Source organism: Chiloscyllium plagiosum, unplaced genomic scaffold (genome assembly GCF_037043375.1).
Source record: "Chiloscyllium plagiosum isolate Xiang-an unplaced genomic scaffold, Cpla_swu_hap1 HiC_scaffold_6, whole genome shotgun sequence".
NCBI lineage: Eukaryota > Metazoa > Chordata > Chondrichthyes > Orectolobiformes > Hemiscylliidae > Chiloscyllium > Chiloscyllium plagiosum.
The window spans coordinates 28638344-28661334 of NW_028270144.1; the positions used below are offsets into that span (position 1 = coordinate 28638344).

At 37.8% G+C, this 22991-nt stretch overlaps 1 protein-coding gene across 2 annotated transcripts in view; it reads left to right on the top strand.

Moving 5' to 3' along the window:
- pibf1 (progesterone immunomodulatory binding factor 1) overlaps positions 1-22991 on the top strand; it is a 134673-nt gene that overhangs the window by 5036 nt on the left and 106646 nt on the right. For both annotated transcript variants that reach the window (XM_043691368.2, XM_087987943.1), the window contains exons 3-9: positions 2290-2390; positions 4141-4339; positions 7686-7805; positions 11787-11920; positions 13093-13201; positions 15654-15835; positions 17938-18063. In XM_043691368.2, coding sequence (XP_043547303.2) covers positions 2290-2390; positions 4141-4339; positions 7686-7805; positions 11787-11920; positions 13093-13201; positions 15654-15835; positions 17938-18063 — 971 coding nt within the window. The remainder of the gene's footprint in view (positions 1-2289; positions 2391-4140; positions 4340-7685; positions 7806-11786; positions 11921-13092; positions 13202-15653; positions 15836-17937; positions 18064-22991) is intronic.

The following is a 22991-nucleotide window of genomic DNA, read 5'->3' on the forward strand; positions in this document are numbered from 1 at the left end:
GATGTTCCTCACCTCGTTAACTGGCATTGTGGGATGCATGGATGTTCTTCACCTTATTAAACCACTACCTTGCCTCCAGCACCTCATTGTTTACTGCAAGTTGTTATCTGGTCACAGTCATGCTAGCTGAGCCTTTGTCACACAACCCCAAACATAACTCTTTCCAACCTGCTCTACCTTATACACATTCTCAAAGTTACTTGATTTTTCTGGACTGTACATTCTATTGAACTTTTGCTGTCATTGAATCTGCATGAAAATATGATATTAATTGCAGCATCACTGATTATCTGAAATTGTTAGTTTAAGGTAATCACTTGAGCATGTAATACAACTGGAAGTGATGATGATATGCATTGTTTTCTCTTCAGCCAATCAGAGCTGACCTGTTAATCGATCAGCACCCATTTTTGGTATGATACAAGTTGATGTGATCATTTGAAATTTAACATTTTTGCATTTATCCTGGTGGGTGCGAGAAGAACAGCTTTGGCAACACACCTCCCGTTACAGCCACATTGATGTTCTGTATTAGCAGAATTATTTACGCATTTTCAGGTTTTTATAGCATATCTTTTCAAAGATGTGCTGCATTAATACTGGACCAAAGCAACATTATGAAGTAGGTGGGCACTTTATCAACTATGGAACACAGTTGAACATGGCTAATTTGACGGGGATAGTTGATACTAAATATTACAGCGATCCTGTATTGGGGTCAAAATAATTTTTGCTGAGAGAAAAGAATAGCCACCATATTTGAGGTGTACTTGTAAATTTTGAGGCGGCTTTTTAGATTTTGGTTAAGGTTCCCACACACACACTCACCTTTGTGAATGCCTTGCATAAGAAATAGGAGCAAATGCCATCTGGCCCATTGAGCCAGCTCCACCAATCAATACGATCACGGCTGATCTTTCGTGTACTCAGTCCCACTTACCTGCCTGCTTACTATAACCCTTAATTCCTTTACTGTTCAAAAATCTCTTTATCTTTACCTGGAAAACATTATATGAGGTAGCCTCAACTGCCTCACTGGGCAGGAAATTCTACAAGTTTCACGGCCCTTTGGATGAAGAAGTTCTTCCTCAACTCAGTCCTAAATCTGCTTTCCCTTGTTTTGAGGCTATGCACCCAGTTCTAGTTGCATGTGTTATTTCCATTTACTTCCATTATTCTGAACCAGTAGCTAGGATTCTTTTAGGTGCACCTGTGCTCTCAGTATTACTCTGCCTGCTTTCAATATGCCTCTTTTAAATTAAAAAGTAATGATTGCCCAACAGGTGCCTGCATGTTTTACGGATTAGTTCTTTCCTGTTAATCCTGGAAAGAGTGAAAGAGAACCAGAATACACTGTCTGGGGAGGTAGTAGAGGCCAGAAACCTCTCAGCCTTTTAAAATGTAACTGGATTTGCATTTGAAATCCGATAACGTTCAGGACTATGTGCCCACTTGCTAGAAAATGGGATTATTGTAAATAGGTCTGCACAGACTCTTCTCTGTCATGGAGGACTATAGCTCATAAGCAGGACCTTTGGCCCATGAAATCTGCCTTAGTCAAAGATAAACACCTAACTATTCTAAGGAGAATGTAAGGACTGCAGATGCTGGTGATCAGAGTTGAGAATGAGGTGTTAGAACAGCACAGCAGGTCAGGCAGCATCCGAGGAGCAGGTGAACCGACGTTTCTGGCGTGAGCCCTTTATCAGGTAGCTTTCCTGACAAAGGAGCAACGTTCTGAAAGCTAATGCTTCCACTTAAACCTGTTGGACTATAACATGGTGTTGCATGTGATATTTAACTTTGTCCACCCCAGTCCAACACCAGCACCTCCACGTTGCTGCCACAATACAGCCACTCAAATGCAAAGATTCACAGATGCCTGAGTGGGTCTAACAGCAGATGCATTGCATTGCTGCAAAAGGCAAATAAACAGCAAAGTTTAAATCCACCAATCATCTTTCTAGCATCAATCCTGTGTTTCCAGCACTGATGTAGCACTGCAAGTAATGAGTCTGAGAGTGGTAGCCAGTGGAGTTTCAGACTGGAGATGTTTAGGGGGAACCTTTTTTTCTATATTTCAAATTTTTTGGATTCATTTTTGATTATTTTGCAAGCTGTTTGTGAATTTTTCTGCTGCCCCAAATGCTGTAAGTGCAGTCTGACCCAAGATTGATTCAACAGCAGTAAACATGACTGAATCTTTTAAAGCCTGCAGTAAACATTGTGTTTTGCTGAGTTTAGCATCATATCATTCTCAATTTCTAATGCTGTTTCTCTGTGGCACAGATAGAAGATTTGGAGGAAAGGCTAAATGATTCCCTTCACCAGAAGCAGTTGCTGCAGGTCCGTTTGGAAAACCAGCTGAAAGTTCAACAGGACGACGCAAGGTGTGCCTTCAACTCACATCTAATGTGAAGTTTTAAAAATCTGCTGTACAGAACAAACTGTTATCCGAATGTCAATTATCTAAATTTCGGATTATCCGAATAAGATCTCAACGTTCCATAAAAACGTTATCCGAACAATCAGTTATCTGAACAAAATACTCCCCGCCTGTCTCGTTCGGATAGTCAAGATTGATCCATACTAGTATTCAGTTTTCCTAACCTGTACTCCTGTCAGAAAGGATCCATGTAGGGCAGAAAATAATGTTTCTAATATGGCGTTAATGTAGTTTTTTTTGACAAGTGACTTATTCAGAATAAATGTAAGTGGTGAATCACTTGATCCCCAATGCTCTGGCTGCAGCTGAACTTGAAGTGTGCAATTAAGAATGAGATGGTGACATACTGGTAATGTTAATGGAGGAGCAACCCAGAGGCCAAGGTAGAGTGCTATTGAGACAGGGGTTCAATTCCTATAATGGAAGCTGGTGAAATTGCAGATAGAATATAGTATGGGAAAGTGTGACATTGTGTACTTTGGTAGGAAAAATAGAGGTGTCGACTATTTTCTAAACTGGGAAAGGCTTTGGAAATCTGAAACACAAAGGGAGTTGGGAGTCCTGGTTCCAGATTTTCTAAGGTTAATTTGCAGGTTCAGTTAGTAGTTTGGAAGGCAAATGCAATGTTAGCATCCATTTCAAGAGGGCTACAATACAAGAACAGGGATATACTAAGGCTGTAGTCAGACCGCATTAGAATATTGTAAGCAGTTTTGGACTTTGTTTCTAAGGAAGGATGTACTAGCATTAGAAGAAGTCCAGAGCAGGCTTACAAGAATGATCTTGGGCACAGAGAGCTTGTCATATGAGGATTGGTTCAGGTTTTTGGGTCTGCACTTAATGGAGTTTAGAAGGACAAGAGGAGATCGGATTGAATCCTAGAGAATACTGAGTGGCCTGAATAGAGTGAACGTGGAGAAGATGCTTCCATTATTGGGAGAAAGCTGATAAAATGATTCAGTTGTCTGATGGCAATATTCAAAATTAAACATTACTATGTATCTACTTTTTAATTTTTTTATCGCTTGAAATGTGGCCACTACCAGCAGCCTATCCCAACTTGCGCTTGAACTGAATGATTTGCCAGGCTGTGTGTTTGGAGTCATGTAGTCCAGACTGAACAGGTAGCAGATTTCCTTCCCTATAGAGGACATTAGTGAGTAAGAAGGTTCATTAATGATTGATGACAGCTCTCATTGTCACCAATAAGAAGATTGCCATTATTGTCCAGTTCTGAGGGCACAACCTCGGAGTGAAGGGGTGACCCTTTAGAACTGAGTTGAGAAATTTCTTCAGCCAGAGGGAGTGAGTCTGTGGAGTTCATTGACACAGTGAGTTGTGGAGGCCAAATCATTGAGTGTCTTTAAAACAAAGATAGATATGTTCTTGATTGATAAGGGAATCAAGGATTATGGGAAGAAGGCAGGAGAATGCAGTTGAGAAACATACCAGCCAAGGTTGAATGATGATGCAGACACGATGGATTGAATGGCCTAACTCTGCACCGAGATCCTCTAGTGATTTCAGTTTGATTAGTAAAAATGGAATCTAAAGATAATCTTAATAATCACAGTGCTTTTGTGCATTGTGTAACAGTCTGGGTATTTGAGTTCTGACATATTCACAGCAAAACAAATTGCACACTTTGTTTAAAAAAAAGATTCTGTTTTCAATGTTTTTATTTTGTGGCACAGGAGACGTCAAGATCTACGGAAACAAGAAATGGAAGCTATTTTAGAGAGACAGAAACAACTTGAAGAGACAAATCAGCAGCTGCAAGAACGAGCAGGTGACATTCGTCGCAGTTTGCGTGATCTGGAACTGACTGAAGAGCAGTACGCAGAGTTGAAAATTGGACCTGAAGACCAGCTTTCTATTCCAGAATATGTATCTGTAAGTAAAATCTTACTGTCTAGATTTCCCTGTACCTTAAATCTTTGACTGCAGAGTACTGTTGAAGGAAATATGTAAATGCTATAAACCACTGTTCATGGAACTGGAATGAATTTAAACAAGTTATATCGGGAGCATTTAATGATTGGGAAGTAAATAGTATGGTTTTGAAAAATATACTGATTCTAATGAAATTGGAAATGTGGAGAATGTTAAGAATGAACATGTACTAAAAATGGTGACACAGTATGAATGCAAGCATTGGAAAGGATTACATGAAGGAATGGACTTAAATGTCATAATATACAAAAATGTAAAGAATGTTACAAATATATGATAATGCAGGGAACAGAAAAAGGGACTTAATAAGCATTTTCTTTCAGAACACAGAACTGTACAACCAGGAACAGGCCCTTCGGCCCATGAACATGTGCCAAACATGACATCAAATTAACCTAATCCTTTCTGCCTACCCTTGATCTATATTGCTCCATTCCTTGCGTCAAAGAGTATGAATAGTTGGCTAAATGGTTCTTTCAGTGATTACACAACAGTCTTTTTCAGACTTCCTATTTTTTGTTTAAAAATATCATAAGAGAACACAAAGGTATAATAAGCCTGCCAACAGCAACTGGTTTCAAATGTATCTTGGATTATATCCAATTATGTATGTACTTTGATGGTCAGTAGTTCACTTTGTGACTCAGAAAATATGGTGCCTGGATTATTGGACTTCAAAATTACAAAACAAATTGTTGTTAGAACCAGTGGGCAATTCTCGTGCTTCCCTGGACCTTTTGAAAAGACTCTGGCTCTGAGTTAGAGGCTTTAGACAGTTCTGACATATTTATTTGGATAGTTATCCAGGAAATGTTGAACTGGCTTGACAAGCCCAATGTCTTGGATACCCAACCAAACTGACTTATTGCCACCTCCTGACCTCGCTCACTTGCACAATTCATCCTATCACTTCATTCATCTGCCACCCAAATCATCATTCATCCAAACCCCTCATGTACGTGCCATTGTTCACGCTATCCACCTGTTACCCTATCACCTCATCTACCCAGCAAACATATTCACCTGCTGTCCTAGTCCCTCACCCACTTGCCACCTTACCCACTTAGCAATACATTCATCCACTCAGCCATTCATTCAGGTCTTTGTTCACTTATTCACATTTGCGATCATTGGGACCTTTAAACACTTCGAGAATCTGGAAACTGATACCATAAATTGGGGCTGTGGCTTTTATACTAATTCTTTTTACTGCTATCTTTGTGGATTCCTGTGTCAAATTATTTTTTCAGGATCCTGCATCTGAAAGTTGTCCAGAATAAAACCTTTTAATTCCAGTGATAATTGAATGGTTTGGGCATATATGTCTCTTCCTTTGCTTCATTTGAGGCCTTGGATCTGCTATGACCAATTTTTCCCACCAGATGGTGCTGTGGTATCTTATTTGAGAATCATATTCTCAATTTCAAGTATATTTTGCAGAGTATACTCTGTGTATCTTACTCTTCTAGTTTAATTCATAGCTGTGTCAAATATTAGTTTTCATAAGTATGCCATCTCCAATCTAGAATTTGTTGCTTATTTGTTGATTCTTCCACTGCCATGAAGTCTGTGAAAAATGACCATTTGTGTCCTGATCCATTTTACAATAACAGGCATTTCAGAAATTCTGTAATGTTGGGACTTAATTCATATTAGGACATTGTAAACAAAAAGTGAAGAGATGATGTCAGGATTAATTTTAAAAAGTTAGTTTTAGAAACTGAAATGGAAATTTAGAGGTGAGGTGTTTAGGGAACAAGTTTGACAGCAAATGTCTTCAACCTCTTCATCTGGAAGAGTTAGCAGGGGAAGGGTGCAGACAGTTAGGTTAGATTAGAGTCATAAAATCAGGAAGATTGTAAGACTGGAAAATGTTTAAGTCTTAGATTGGGGCAAAACCATGAAGAGATTTGTGGATGAAAGCAAGAATCTTTGATTTGATGGAAAAGAGCTTGTGAGGGGAACAATCTTTATGTGGGACTAGTTGCAGGCAGAGGAGTTGGATGATCTAGAATTTCTGGTGGATGAAGGCTAAAAAGGAAATGTCGGCAAAGGAAAAGAATAGAAAGAAAGGAGGAATTGGATTTGAAGCATGCAACAGAATTTATCTTTGTCATGGAGAGAGGGGAATATGAGCAGTGCAAGTCAAAGACAGGAAGAAGAGACTGAAAGCCAAGCAGAGACAGCAATAGGAAGAGAAATTACCTGAATAATGCTGAGCCCTCACTATGAATTTTATTCACTCCTTAGCCACTGTTTGGAACTGATTGTTCACGGTTTCCTGATTTCAAAAGGAACTTCTGACTCCCTATCTTTTCCATCATAAAAATAATTAAGCTTGCACCTCCCTAATATGACCAATTTCTCTTACTTCTTAAATCAAACATCTGCCAACTCCAGGCAATTTATCTAATAGATTGTAGCTCAGATCCAATCTAGCATCTAGCACTGCTCATTCAGAATTGTTGGCTCACTGTCCAAAATGCCTTATGTTTGACATGTTATTTTGTTCAATTGTCTTAACAGCCTCACCCCTACCTATCTCTGTGACCTTCTTCACCCTTTCGCAATTCTATCTCTCCAACTCTGGCCTTTTGAAAATCTTAGATCCTCTTTTCAGTTGATCCTCCAAATAGCTTTCTGACTGTATAGTTTAGATTTTTTTTGATCCGTTAATTGAGCCATGTAAGTACAAGTAGTTGTTGTTAAATGTATCTTGTGCTGATATTAGAGCTACTTTGTGAGCATGTCATGTGGTTAGTTATGCTTCCAGATACTTTGTTTTATACAGATCTAACAGAAGTTATACTAAAAATGTCATTAAAAATGATAAATCGATACAACTTAAATTTAAACTGCGGTTATTGAAATGACATCAAAACACAGCAGTTTATGATATCCTACTGTAATATAATTGTTATTTTCTGAAGACTCTGCTATTGTGAAGGGAGGAAATGAAAGTTTGTCTAGTAATTCAATATCAGACTGAGCCTCTGATGTTTTGATTTTTGACTGTGCAACATGACATTGAACTTTATGTAATGTAAAACAGCATCCTTTCACACTTTTGATTTGATTAATTTTGAATTGCAATTATTTGTTAACTGATATTTATTTCCATAAATTAAGTGTAGTGTTATAAACTGCTTTTGTTTATATTCTGGCTCAAACAAGCCAAATTTGCATTTGTTTTATGTTCTTGAAGCCTGATAGAAGGGAAAAGAAAACATGGTTTTATAAATTCATTTAGTCAATTCTCCATCTTATCTTCCTTCTTTATTGTTAGGTACGATTTTATGAAGTCATGCAACCTTTGAAAGAAGAGATTGAGCAACTACGACAAAAGAAAACCAGTCTTTTGGAAGAGAACAGTAGCCAGAAAAATCAGTTGAACAGTATGATTGAGGTTGGTAATTTTCATTTTTTTAAATATTAAAATGAATATGTTGTTTTAAGTTTAGTTGACATTTTTAGCATCCTCATGTTTATAATTACGTACTATCTGTGTAGTCATATCTGTGCAAATTTATTTGATAGTGTTGCACAGGCAACCGTTTTTTTAAAGATTTGTGCTGTTGATGTCAACTACTTAATAACATTATTTCTACATTCACATCTGTATAATTGAGCAACCTTTTGAAAATGTGTAAAATTGTTTGGTATTACACTTATAGTTTGAAAGAAGCTTCTCACATTTTTCTGGTCTTTCCAAGGTATAATTTGTTCTGTAGCACCTTTCTTTTCTCCACCAAATGTATGTGGTTTGGTTTTGCTCTCTGACTGCCAATCCACTGACTGTAATCTCTCCTACGTGTTCCTGGAATAGAGTTTATTTCCTAGTAATTTTTTCTGAAGGATTGAAGGGATCTAGTTGCTGGTGTAAATGGATGGCTTATAAAGAAGTGGTCGTCCTAATGGTGCAGTAATTCAACTGTCACTGCGGGAAGTGTTTGTGTCTGATATTTATTAGCTTCATACAGAACAACATCAGATTATATCTATGAAAAGATTTTTTCAGTTGAGTAACACACTGCTTGCCTTAGTTGCTGTTAATATTGCTTGTTTTAATTTGCATTTTGCAACCATGTTGCCTCCTTGAATTGGTAGTGCAAAACAGTTTTGACACCCTTTCCTTGTTGACAGGACATTTACAGTCAACAAGGTTAATATCTCTGTAAAGTTGAAAGCACTTGGCACTGTTAGTCAATTGATAATGCAACTTGTAAATGAAGATTTCAATTGGATCTGAAGCACAATAATAAGTCATCCACTGCCAGATTGAGAGCACTGTGATGGGACATTTCCTGCTTCCACAGAGCCAGCCTGGGAGTTCAGAATTTTATTTCACTGTGTTGGGTTTCCTTGGAAGCTATACCATGCAGTCCTGGAACAAGAGCAGAAGCTGCAAGTGCAGCAGAGTACAAGGCCTGCCTCTGTGCACAGGCGGTATGTGGAAGATTAGTAAAAGACTAAACGAAACGAAGAACAACCATGGCAATCTCACATATCTCCCTGTCACACACACTCCATGCACCATACATGCTAACGAATGCAGTGTCTCAACCTTACCTCCATGACACCTCATACCTGGTGATGCCATGACACACCCAAAGCACCCTCATACCCTCCCTGTCCAACTGAACCACTGTACCAACCCCATGTTTCCACATAACTTTCATGTCAACCTGTGCTCCTGAGCCCATTCCCTCAAGCTCTCAATAACCTCTACGCCAATCAATGCCTAACTATCCCTGTCCTTGCGACCCCCACCACACAAAAAAAATCCCATCATTCTTACCGATGCCGTGATCATGTTATTCTACTTGTGATCCAGGGACTGGGAGAATTTTGTGGAATCAGGAGTTCAAATTTTTTCATGGCAGCTTGGGAAATCTAATGTAATTAATTAATATATCTGGAATAAAAGTGTTAGTCTCATTTAATAATAATCCTGAAACACTGGATTGTGATAAAATCCTGTCTGCTTGAATGAGATGCTTCAGGGAAAGAAGTGTATTGGTCCTTGGCCATTCTGGCCTGCATGAGAATCCAGCCTCGCAGCAGGCTGCTTGACTCTTAACTACCCTCTGACGTTGGCCGAGCAAGCCACTTGGGTTATTGATTGATGTAATCAGGGATGAGCTCCAAATGTTCACACCCCAAAAATGAAATAAGAAAAAAAGACTCCTGACTAATAGGGATTCATGTTGCTGCAAGAACTGCATGGTTGCATTTTACATGATATATTGCAAATAATAAATTTTAGGTCTCAGTTTAGTTCGTTGTCATAATAGGAAAAAAAACCTTTGATACTTATTCTTCCAAAGAAAATTATAAATATTACGTGATGCAATCATTCCTTGTAATAGGTACAGTGACTTCAACCTTACATGCATTTGTCACGTTAAATGCTACAAGAGTTTATGACTAAGTCATTGTATCACACAGTGAGATCTAGACTTCCACCACCCTCAAGTTAAAAACGATTTCTCTTCAATTCTTGTCTTCGCCTTCTATCTCACCTTAAATCTCAGTCCTCCATCATTGACCCCTCATCTATTGGAAAAAGAACCTTCCTATCCATATCAGTGCCACTCACAATTTTAGACACTTCTAACAGGTCCACTCTCAACCTGCTCCAAAGAAAACAACCTCAGCTGATCCAGAATCTGTTCCTAATAGCCCAGACCCTTCACCCTAGGCAGCATCCTGATAAAGCTCCTCTGCATCCTCTCTTTCGCAATCACACCTTTCCTGTAATATGTTGACTAAAACAGGAGGTCTTGTTTTATTTGTCGTCTAACCAATGTTATTTTGCCATTCCAGTATATGCTCCTTACTCTTGTATTTGATACCTTGTCCAATAAAGGCAAATAGTCGAGAGTGTGGCGCTGGAAAAGCACAGCGGGTCAGGCAACATCCGATTCTTTCAGAATCTGTGGCTATGCATTTGAAAATCCCTCTGAACTTGAGAACTTTCCAGAGTCTTACCATTCATTGTGTAACCTCTTTCCTTGTTAGCCTCTTCAAATACATTATCTCCCACTTTGCCACTGCTCATCTGACCAGATCATTGCTATCTTCCTCAGTATTACTTCTAATCATATCCCCTACAGACTGAGACTTTGCTCTTCAGATTCTGCCAAAGATGCCCTATTCATGAGCATTAGGTGTGGAAAAGCTGTATGGTGTATTAGCTTTATTTAAGGAAATGTTTTAACTTAATTTGCTGTCCAACTGAATTCACAGTGAAGATAGGGTAGTCTGCAGGAAGTATGCAGCACCACTGTAAAAGGTGATGTTGAACAGAGAGGTGAACGGTGGCATCATCTTTAATGGCAGATAACAAAACAATGCTGGCAAATGTCGATATCTCCATGTAATGTGGTAAACATTCATTTGCTCTGGTTTTTCGTAGCACCAGTTTCAAAAGAAACAGAGTTTAATGTGGATGCTTTCAGTTTTCAAAAGTTTTATCTGCTAAATATTGTGAAACTGAACAGTTCTCTGAAACTTTGTCAGTTACGTTTGTTTGTTTTTCTGGTTACATTATACAAAAGTAAGCTGAAAAATATTTTACCCAAGCCTGACTACACACTACAACTGCTAAGTTTTTGTTTTAACCTCTGGAGCTGATAAATACAACTGTAATTTCTAAAGAAATATGTTTTAAGTCTTTAGAAACTCTCCCAACAGAGTGACATCTATTGCTCTTCTAAACAGTTTGAGTGACTTATATTAAGGGGTACAATTAGCAATAACCATTGTCTATCTATGTAATAGCATAATGTCAGGGTGGAGGGAATAACAGGAGAAAAACACCTGGCAAGTTCAGGCCAATTTTGGAGCTTATGGTGTAAAGGAGCTTTCTTTTGTAAAATATAGATAGTTACAATCAAGCTCACTTGATCCATATACGCAGTCAACATGTGATAGTACAAAATAATAAAAACACTATTTCCCTATCAGTGACACATCTCGATTTAAATAAAGAATTGACTGAATTCTGAGCCTGAAGTCTATTGGGTCCAAGCATCTGTGTATTTTTAGCCTCTGCTTTTACTTCCATGATCACAAGTGGAGGGACCTGTGTCTGACACATTCTACCAACTGACCTTGTGGCTGGGAGTTGTTTATTAATGAGGGAGGCTAAACAATAATGAGTGTTAATGAGTTTGAAAACTTTGCATTTTAACCATCTCAGCCCTTTTGTACAGTTGCTGAATGCACTTTGATTTTAAAAATCCAACTTACAAGTCTTAAAATCTTTTCTGTGCAAGATTGGCCAAATATCCAAGGAGATTCTGCAGTTTGAATTTGTGGTGACATGCTAAATGTTTCTGGCATTTATTCAAGACTTAAAGTTTTCACTGTTTGAAATTTTTAGAGCTATGAGTCTGAAAGGAGAACTCGCTCTGATCTTGAAATCCGTTGTCAGCGCCTTACATTGGAGCTAGCAGATACTAAGCAACTTATTCAACAGGCTGACTATAAAAGAGAGAATTATGACCGGGTGAAGCAGTAAGTGCGACTCATTGTGTTTCTTATTGGTACTTGTTTTCTGGCAATTGTGAATTTATTTTGCAAACAATTTTAACTATCGGTCAAAAACCTGAAGGAGAGCAAAGTAACAACCACAGAATTCTATACTGTACCAACTACTCTGAGATAAATTGCACTTTACTTCACTGAGAGAGATCTACGCTCATGGTTATTTTTGAATATCTTTAAAGCCTGAGCAGGAGCAGACAGTGGGTCTCCTTGCATCTTGTTTGGCAACTTGGTTTGTCACCAGATTGGAGCTGCATTCTATGTGGCATTGAAACAAGTCATATAATGTTATCATACCTCCTCGTTTCATGCAAGTTTAAGGCCGGCTCCTAGCTCTCGAGTTATATTGACATTTGTGCACTAGCCATCCTTGTTTGGAGGACTGAACTGTAAACCCTATGTTTATTGGCTGTGATGCATTAGAGGATTTGCTGAAGAGTTGAAATACAGAGGACTTCTAATATTTTACGAGTCATTAAACCAAGATAGTTATTCCCATGAGTTACCTTATTCTTCTGTTTGTGTACATCTTGCAGGTGATTAGTTGACAAGTAGTTTAAGCATCAACTTTGGTTATATTGAATCAGAATAGAACAGGAATGAAAAGTTAGTTGGATATTAGTGCCTTTCTGAAATCAAAGCTCGTTCATACCAGTGCAAGCTTTAGACAAGCCGAGTTTGAAGTTGAAAATGTTAATATAGAACTTTTGCTGTTTTGAATATTGACAGAAAAACAAGATTCAACTTGCTACACAGGAAGTAAGGTTAATGGGACTAGAGGAGAAAGTGAGGTCTGCAGACGCTGGAGATCAAAGCTGAAACTTTATTGCTGGAACAGCACAGCAGGTCAGGCAGCATCTAGGGAACAGAAGATTCGACGTTTCGGGCACATGCCCTTCTTCAGGAATGAGCAGAGAGTGTTCAGCAATGGGACTAGATGTTTACAGCTACAGTTTTGGCGATGCTTCTAATATACTATAGCTATTGAAACGCAAAAAAGGCTGTGATAAGTTTCACGATATTTAGCCAACATTGTTTGCTATCTGGCAATATTTAGGGGTGAGAAATGTGTAAGAGTTCATTTTAACTTTACACATTTTAATTATTGTGTGTCTGGTCATATTCCATGTGATTCGTTTCAGTGAGAGAGATGCTCTGGATCGGGAGGCATCAGAACTCAGGAAAAAACTAGAATTACTTGAAGTCTCGCATAAGACACAAACCAAGGAGAGAAACGACTTGATCAAAGAGGTATGGCAATTGATATGTCATTATTAACCTTAGAGTTAATATTTCTTCTAACTCTTATTGTTTGCTGATTCTTTTTATTTCTCAGCTCATGAATTGTCAGAAAATCTAACAGTGCGACACTTGTGTGTCAGCATTGACTTTACTGGTAGCGATCTATCCTGTGAGTCAGAATGTCTTGTAATCAAAGACTGTTCCAGAGACCTGAGCACAAAACCAAAGCTGACATTTTCATGCAGTGTTGAAGGAATGCTGCACTTTCTGAAATGTTATCTTTTGGGTGAGATGTAGACTGATGCTCGGGATGTTAAAGGTTCCACAGAGCTATTCAGAGTTTCTCTCAGTGTCCTGCTTAACATTTTATTCATAGGCCAGCAGGTTCAAAGAAGTGCTTTAAGTCATATTTCTAATTTGTTCAAATAACAATTTTTCTGTTATAAATTAAGTATCAAATTTATTATGTCTAAATGTACTAGAAGCCCCAACAAAACCCCATAATGAATGAGTACCGGCTAGAAACCAATCAATTTTCTTTTCTAAAAATAATTTTATAAGGCAGCAAGCATCAGAAAACTATCCAGAATTGTAACTTTCACACTGCTTTCAAATCATTGTGGTACATACATCAAAATGTTTTCAGCCAACATTTTCATCATTCCCACCAAGCTGTACATTCAGCTAAAAAGAACACAGTGACACAATTCAGAAGATATTGATATACTTATTAGAAAATTGACAAATCAAAATTATCCCTGGAAGTTGTTTTTCCCATTGGCCTTTTTGTTTTGTGTCTAAAGCCCGATTTGAGTTGGAAAGTTCACCTGCATTTTGGGTTTTGAGTATTTCCAGCTGCAAAAATTAAATTCTTTACCTATGATAGATTGATCATGAACATTTCAGTTTTCACTCTGCTGCTGTGGGAGAACAGCACTTGAAATGCATTACAATAATGGCAATGGTTAAAAAATTAGGAGTACTCTGTGAACAAGCTGCCATAATAAATGTAATTTTCACTCTGTTTCTGGAGTGTGTATTATGAAAACTAAGTCAAATATTCTTAAGTAACTATCATTTGCAAGTGGTATATTAAAAGTAAAAAAAAGATTGTTTTTATTTGCATTCAAAGGTTAATATTGAATTGATTTTAATTTCCCTCTTGATGAAGGAATCTTGGATCTATAAAGTTTTGTCAGAAAATTCTCACAAAGCACTTTGCTGACCTGCAACATTGTGATTCAGCTAGCTCATTCCAGATCATGGCAAATGACCAACTTCTCAAATCACACTTGATGGTGGAAAGATCTCTTTTGCCATGGTACACCAATAATAACTTCATAAAAATCTACAATCCATTAATGGGGATAGAGAAAATGTGAAAAGAAAAATAGCTGAAGTATTTACTACTTAACTAAATGCTAGCAAATTACTGACAAAGGTGGAGCAAACAAATTGTGGATAAATATCTGAGATTGAAAGCTTTTAGAGAGGGAGGAACTCATGAGGATAATAGCTTGTTAAACAAGTTTAGCAAAGTTATCTATTTCATGCATGCTTTGTCTAAAGTAAATGTCAGCATTTCTGGAATTTCACACATACCAACATTGCCAGTGGAGCATTCACCAGAATATTTATGAACTGGAAGAGATCATCTGATATAATTTGAAAATTACCTTTAGGTTTGATTTGCAGTACAGTGTAAAATGGCTACATGGAAATGATGCAATTTTGTCAATTGAGAAAAAAAAGAACTTAACGTGTGATCACTGCAAACCAAAAACTCATCACATATGGATGGCAGCGTGGCTGATTGGTTAGCACTGCTACTTCATAGCGCCAGGGACCCAGGTTTGATTCCAGCCTCCAGCGTGTGGAGTTTGCACATTCTCCCTCTGTGTGTTTGGGTTTTCTCCAGTTGTCTGGTTTCCTCCCACACTCCAAAGATGTGCAGGTTAGATGGATTGGCCATGCTAAATTGCCCAAGGTATCCAGGGATGTGCAGACTGGGTGGATTAACCATGGAAAATGCCGGTATAGGGTAAGGGGGTGGGTCTGAGTGGGATGCTCTTTGGAGAGTCAGTGTGGACTCAATGGGCCAAAAGGCCTGCTTCCACACTAGGAATTCTGCGTACAACACCACTTCACATAAAAGCTGAGAAAGACATTTTATGGATTTTATGTTCTATGCTGATCTGCAGAAAAACTTGAATAAGATTAAGAAATGCAACACCTTTTTTGCAAATTTTAATAAGTTACCTGTAACCAATATTTCGTGTAGACATTTGTGTTTATAGAAGTCACAATATATGTAGAGTTCTAATTAGTAACAACTTTATAAATACTCAGAAAATGTACACTATCTTACAATTTACTTGTCCACTGATAACTGTTAAATCATTGACAAGTACATGGTAATTTAATACTGTCTGATCAAAGGTGTTTCTTGTATTCCACACAGGTGGCAGCATTGCAGCAATCTGTTAGTTTGTTGCAAAAGGATAAAGAATATTTGAATCGTCAAAACATGGAACTGAATGTTCGCTGTGCCCATGAAGAAGACCGTATAGAACGCCTTCAAACTCATCTTGAGGAGGCAAAGCGAGCTAGGGAAGAAATGTATGAAAAATATGTGATTTCAAGGTATGTCTACCTGTCTAAGATTCAGATTTTCATGTCAAAATAAAACTTGTTTTTCTTTTCAGTTTATTAATATGACAATCCCATGGTTTAAAATGGTTTCAGTGACTCGGGATAGCAGGTCCCAGATGCACAGCATCCCCTTCCCTTGTCTAATGCAATTCAGCACAGTCATCCCTTGAATTATGGTCATTGTACCCGTGATCTGATTGGTTATGGGAAAGAGTGGGAATAGACAATTGAGTTAGATGATCAGCCAAGATCATAATGAATGTTTGAAGGGTTAAATAGCCTGCTTCTCCAATTTTTTATGTTTTATGTTTCAAAAGCTGTATGTAGAGTTGCTACATGTTTTGCACCTTCATCACAGACCTAATCGGTGTTTCACTTAATTTTTCACTTGATGAAGTCTTCAAAACCCAAGTTTATGAATTTAAACAAATATCTAAACCACTTCAGTAAATTTGCTGATGTTAGATTACTAGCAACACAAATGAAAATTATTATTAAACCCATGACAAATCAATCTCAAGTCTGCTGTATTGCATCCTTTTAAGTTGAGAAAATGCATGTTCTTTCATATGTACGGAAGTTTGAAAATTAGTGTGTACAGTTTGCACAAAACTACCACACCAAGATATGTAACAAAGAAAACAGATTATACGATTGTTTTCACAACAAAGCAAAATTATATCATTTTGCAAAAGCTCAAAGTCATGATGAATGAATGAATAATGTTTACGCTTATCTAATCATTTCTTCCAACTCCCAGTTAGCTTGTATGACAGCCAGGCTTTAATAAGAAGAAAGTTCCTTCAGTTAATCATTGGAAAACTATGTGCTCGGCCCAACTCCAGTCCAAACCTTTCTCCATAGTCTCAGACAGTTAGCAAACTCAGTGTCTTATTTGACTTGAGCTGAGCTTCCAAGCCCATTGCCTCATCATCACCAAAACTACATACTTCCACTTCTATAATATCACCCATCAATGCCCCTGCCTTAATATATTGCAAATACTGCAGATGCTGGAAATCTGCAACATCTAGGAAATGCTCGAAAAACTCGGCAGCTCTGGATGCATCTGCGGAGAGAGAAAAAGTGTTAATGATTTGAGTCTGGTATACCTTCAGAACTCTATGTTCCATCTGCTATGGATCTATACATTTGTCACTCTGAGACTTAATTATTCAACTGCAATCTTGGCTGACTTCCTTCATCCTTCATAGCTCAAATTCATTCAGAATTCTGCTACCTGTATCCTATCCGGTACCAAGGTCTATTCGTTCACCAGCCTCATTATTCATAAACTTGCATTAGCTAAAGATTGTAAAATTATCACCTTGTATCTGCCTATCTCTGTAACAGTCTTTAACCCTATTGCCAATCATTTGACAGTCAGTAGTACAGCTGCCAACCAATCTAGGCCTGAATAATCAGCCAGAATGAATACCAGTATACTATTTGGAAATATCTCCCTCTTGCTCCATTAGGTTGCTTCTTAAAACCTATCATTTTGACCAAACTTTTGGCCACCTATCCTCATGTTTCATCATTGAGTGAATGTCAGTTTTTTTTTTATCTGATTATGTTCCTGAGAAATACCTTTGGACATTTTACTATGTGTTCTATAAATTCAGATAATTGTAAATATTAATGATTTGTTTATCATGCTCAGCAAAGATTATAAGCTGGAAGGACAAGCCCGTCTGGTTGTAGGATGTGTACTTTTTACATCTTAATAGAACTTAGTGCCTTCTGGGTTGTCCTTAATTTAATATCAGTTTAAAACTAAAATAGGAGTAATTCTTATTACTTTGTGATCATGTTTCAATAAAATATTTACTTAGGAAAATAGATTGGAAATAGTAATGGCTGAATGTAGATGGCATTTTTATAATTTGTCTATAGTTCTTTTTCATTGGATGAAAAGTTTGATGTAATGAAAAAACTTAAAACAAATATTAAACAGTAATAAAAACTGTACTGAATTTACATTAATATTACTTACCCTGCTTTGTTTGAGCGTTTTAATTATTTTATAGATCTGTAGAATTCACCATATTACCTGGATGAAAATAAATATTATAACGTACCTTTTTACAAAGGGACCACTACAAAAATGAATATGAGGATAAGCTTCGTCGTGAATTGGAGCAGATCCGAGTGAAAACAGACCTGGAAATTGAACATCTTCGAAGTGGCTCCAAAGAAATGTATGAGAGGGAAAACAGGTAAAGCATTATCTATAGTCTGTAAAAGAGCCACTAAGTGAACTGGAGTTTCTACTCCTAAACTGCAAAGGTTCAGAAAGACACCAAGTGAAACAGCAAATCAGAGACAACGGAGAAGTGGGGGAGAGAGTGGTTATCTTCTCTGACTTAACATTCGCTATGGGGAACTGCTAGTGTATTTAAAGCACTTTCAAGGCATTGGTCTCCGCATGAATTCTGGGAAGGCATCAATCAAAGGACTAGCATTCAGAATTATTTATGCAGTACTTGAACCCTATTTCCCTCCTGAAGTTGCTGGGGAGGTGTGTTGTGGATATGGAAATAAGACAGTTGGAAGTGTGTCGACAAACTTAGCAAATCGTTCAAAAACGTATCCAGTGCATAAAGACAGTGCAGACCAAGAAACTTAGCTGGGTTAACTTCTGTGCAACATTAGAAGAGATATAATACTTGCTGAATAAAAATCTTCCCTTTTTTGATTCTTGTCCGGCGTAAACTTCAACGAGAAGCATGTACAGAGGAACCTAAATTATCCGAAGGACATGGCCAGGAAGTATTTTGTTCGGTTAATTCAATGCCGGATAATATAGTTAGCCAAGCATCCGGACCTTGTAGTCTTGTTCGGATAATCCGAAATTCGGTTAATCAAATGCTGGATAATATAGGTTCCTCTGTATATGGACATTGCATGAGGACAAAACAAATTTGACATTGTTCTTCTGCAATGACATGTTCTATGGTGTCTCATTGGCCCATGTAGCTGTAAATTCTTTGCCAAAACTTTGTACGTATTTGTACTAGATTTGTTTGAACCATAATGGGCCCTGCCACAAACTTCATTCTGTATCCACTAACTCCAACTTTTCCATAGCTGTTTGAGACGAAAGTATGTTAAGTCTTGTTCTTGTTTTTAACCCCAACGTGAAATTCTAACCATAAACCAGTCTGTCAAGAACATCATTTACTTCTGCCTGTATAACATGGGAGGGCCTTTAAAACAGTACAGCACAGGAACAAGCCCTTTGGCCCACACATATAAATCCAAAATCAAGCACAAGGAATGTGGGGATTGCCATCAAAATCTTAACCAGGCAACTGGCCCCAGTTGCCAAACACTTCCCACTTCTGCTGCACCGTAGCATGCCACTGAGGCTCTCAACCAGGTCTTTGTCACCTGCTTGACATTCTGTCCTTCAGGGAAAAATGAAAGTCTTTGTTTTTCATCTATCAACCAATCGTTGCTGTTGTGTAGTGTTTCCTGATTTAACATTGCTTCCAATTTAAAATTCTCACCTGTTTACTTAAACCCTTTAATAGTGTCACAGATGTTTAGATAAAATATTATGTCACTGGTTCATTACTTGGGTGAATGCCTTGACTAATCAGAGTCCAAAATTTAAAGAAAGCTTAGCAGTTAATTATCATCAGGTGCATCTTCATGGTAATAACTCTACCAATCCAAGTCCACTTGCCAACCAATCAACATTCTCCTTTCTTGTATAAATATTGGCTTTTCCCTTAAATATTCCTTGCAAATTGTGTTGATGAATTCAAGAGCAGAAGCTTTAACTCAAATGTATTTTTTTCCAGAAATATTAAGGTTCTGCATTATCAAGATGATCTATGTCATAACAGAATCTATCTTGAAAATGAGCACATGAAATCTTAGAAAGTGGCTTCTAGAAGTCATATGACTCCCTGAAGGATTTATATTTGGACCAGACTGTAATTGTCTCAAGAAGATATCACAAGATATTTTGCAATTTGATAAACACTTCCAAGCTCAAACAAAAACTCTTAGACAATGGTTCCCCTGGAGGGAATTGATTCCTATCTCATTAGAGAACTGATAGATTGAGAGCTGTTGAGCTACTTGCTGAGTTAATCACTGAAATCAGGAGGTACGTCTAATTTTCCCCCTTCTTCCAAAGCTGTGCTGTATTAATATTTTGCCAACAGCCTTAGCATTCAAGTAAACTTGCAGTTTCCAACCAATAGATACCAGTTGAAGCAAACCAGCAAAAGTCCAGGCTTGCACATTCAAGCATAAGTTATTTTCTGGACCATGTGATGCTTAATTACTGCCAACAACTTGCTGGATCTGAAAATTTACCTTTAAAATTGTGGGCTCTTACTCTTTTAGTTTGCAATTCTTTACAAAGTGAAGTAAAATATTTTCTTTGTCACTTTTGTTACTCAATCCCATAGCTCTTCCTTGTTACCTCATTTTTGCAAAATTAAATATTATAGATTACACTTTGTTTCACACTGTGTACCTCACTAAACATGCTTGTCCTGTTTTCACATGTCATCAATCCCCTGTACAGCATTCAATGCTGTATTAGACCTTCGCTACCTATTAGTTGCAGCTCAGAAGCCCACTAATAATGTCAGCACTTGCGTTTCAAGTCTGTCTGTCTGCTCTAGGTGGCAGTCTGATCTATGCAATTCATTAATTTCTTTGCTCACTACATGCTTAGTGTAAGGTTACTTTCTGTCCTGATATTATCGACTTTGCTTATTTACATCATATTAAGATATGCTGTAATCACATTTTTTTTTAAAAGAACTGATTTATTTTCTTGACTTTCTTCATACACATACACAAAAAAACTTGCATAAAAATGGTTGTTTTCTCTGAATCAATTTATCTGTATATAGGTTTAGAATAATATGGGCCAAGTGCAGGGAAATGGGGTTAGTGTGGATGGACATTTTGGTTGGCGTGGACCATTTTGGGCCGATGGGCCTGTCTCCGTGCTATAGGACTCTATGACGATATGCTGCTACATCTTGCATATACATCTTATATACAACAATTGGCATTTGTTCTCTAGAATGCTTTATTGAGTATAAGCACACTCCTTGGATTTATGATTCAACAATCAGTTTATGTACCAAAGCAATTTATTTGTCTTTACAACTCTGTCATACACTTCGTGTTGAATCATTGATTGTTTTGATGGAATTTATTTTAATCATTCACGGGATGAGGGCATCACTGACTTGGCCAATATTTATTGCCCATCCTTAATTGTAAAGAGTCAACCCTATTGTTGTGGGTCTGGAGTGACATGTAGGCCAAACCAGGTAAGGATGGCATTTTCCTTCCATAAAGGACATTAGTGAACCAAATAGGTTGTTCTGACAATTGACAGTGGATTCATGAATGTTATTAGATCTTAACTCCACCTTTTTTATTGAATTTAAATTCCACCATCTGCTGTGGCAAGATTCAAGTCCAGCTACTGACAATAATGCCAGTATATATACTTTTCAAGATTGTAATTTATTAATAATGTTAGTGGCAATATTTTACCTTCTTGATATTGATTGAGATTTCAAATTAATTCTTCCCAATTGCTGAACCTCATTTCCTCTGAATGGCTTGGTTCCTACGGAGGTACAGTGGCTTATGATGTTTATGATAACATGTTAAATCTTTTTAATGAATCCAGTATTCCCACCCATTTGTTTGTATTGATTATTATGCTTCAAAGTTTGTGAGAAGATTTGTAGCTCGGGTGCTCGTTGTTGTGGTTCTGTTCGCCGAGCTGGGAATTTGTGTTGTAGACGTTTCGTCCCCTGTCTAGGTGACGTCCTCAGTGCTTGGGAACCTCCTGTGAAGCGCTTCTGTGATCTTTCCTCCGGCATTTGTAGTGGTTTGAATCTGCCGCTTCCGGTTGTCAGTTCCAGCTGTCTGTTGCAGTGGTCGGTATATTGGGTCCAGGTCGATGTGCTTATTGATTGAATCTGTGGATGAGTGCCATGCCTCTAGGAATTCCCTGGCTGTTCTCTGTTTGGCTTGTCCTATAATTTCTATACACGAAACGACACGACCAGCTATCCTTAGTAGCCACACACGCAGATGACAAGCAACATGAATTCGACTGGGACAACACTAATATTATAGGACAAGCCAAACAGAGAACAGCCAGGGAATTCCTAGAGGCACGGCACTCATCCACAGATTCAATCAATAAGCACATCGACCTGGACCCAATATACCGACCACTGCAGCGGACAGCTGGAACTGACAACCGGAAGCGGCAGATTCAAACCATTACAAATACTGGAGGAAAGATCACAGAAGCACTTCACAGGAGGCACCCGAGCACTGAGGATGTCACCTAGACAGGGGACGAAACGTCTGCAACACAAATTCCCAGCTCGGCGAACAGAACCACAACATTATTATGCTTGCATAAACCATGAGGCAAATTAATAGTATTGCTTATATTAAAAAAAAGTTTTATTTAGTTCAAACAGCATGTTCAGTGGAATTCCTGTTTCTCTACTACTCTCTACGATATTGTTTTGCATCAATGTGCTGTTGAAGGATTATTTTTCGGAATTACAATCCCCCCGACAAAAACACACACACCATAACAGTGAGATGTCCAACGTTTATTCGGTTCCTCCTGTCAGCTAGCTTGGATTGAGAATTTATCATGACTGATATTAGCTGCAAGCACAGACCCTACAAATTTATGGTTCAACAAGTTAGTGCACTGATGTGCCATTCTATTCCATTACTCATTTCAATTGATTTTCTACTTATTTCATCGAGATTAGTTTCTGATCAACTGTTAATCAAACAAGATTCTCTTCCAAATTGCATTTGTTCCTGACCTCCCAGGTATATACCTCAAGCTTCAAAAAATGTTAGTTTGCTATAGTTATGTCCTGGGGCAAGAATGTTTAATGATTTATGGAGTTATAACTATAACAACATATTTTGTAAAGGCTAGGGCAAGGTACAATGGTGTAGTTTTTGTTTTTGAGGAGTATACTTGGCTAACAATACTCAACATGATTAAGATGTAAATTGGATAGAACTTCCGGAGTATGCAAAACTTTTGTGAGTTGGAACCAAGTTACCTTACTCCTGGCTGTGCGAAACTGTAACCTAATAATAGATTTAACAC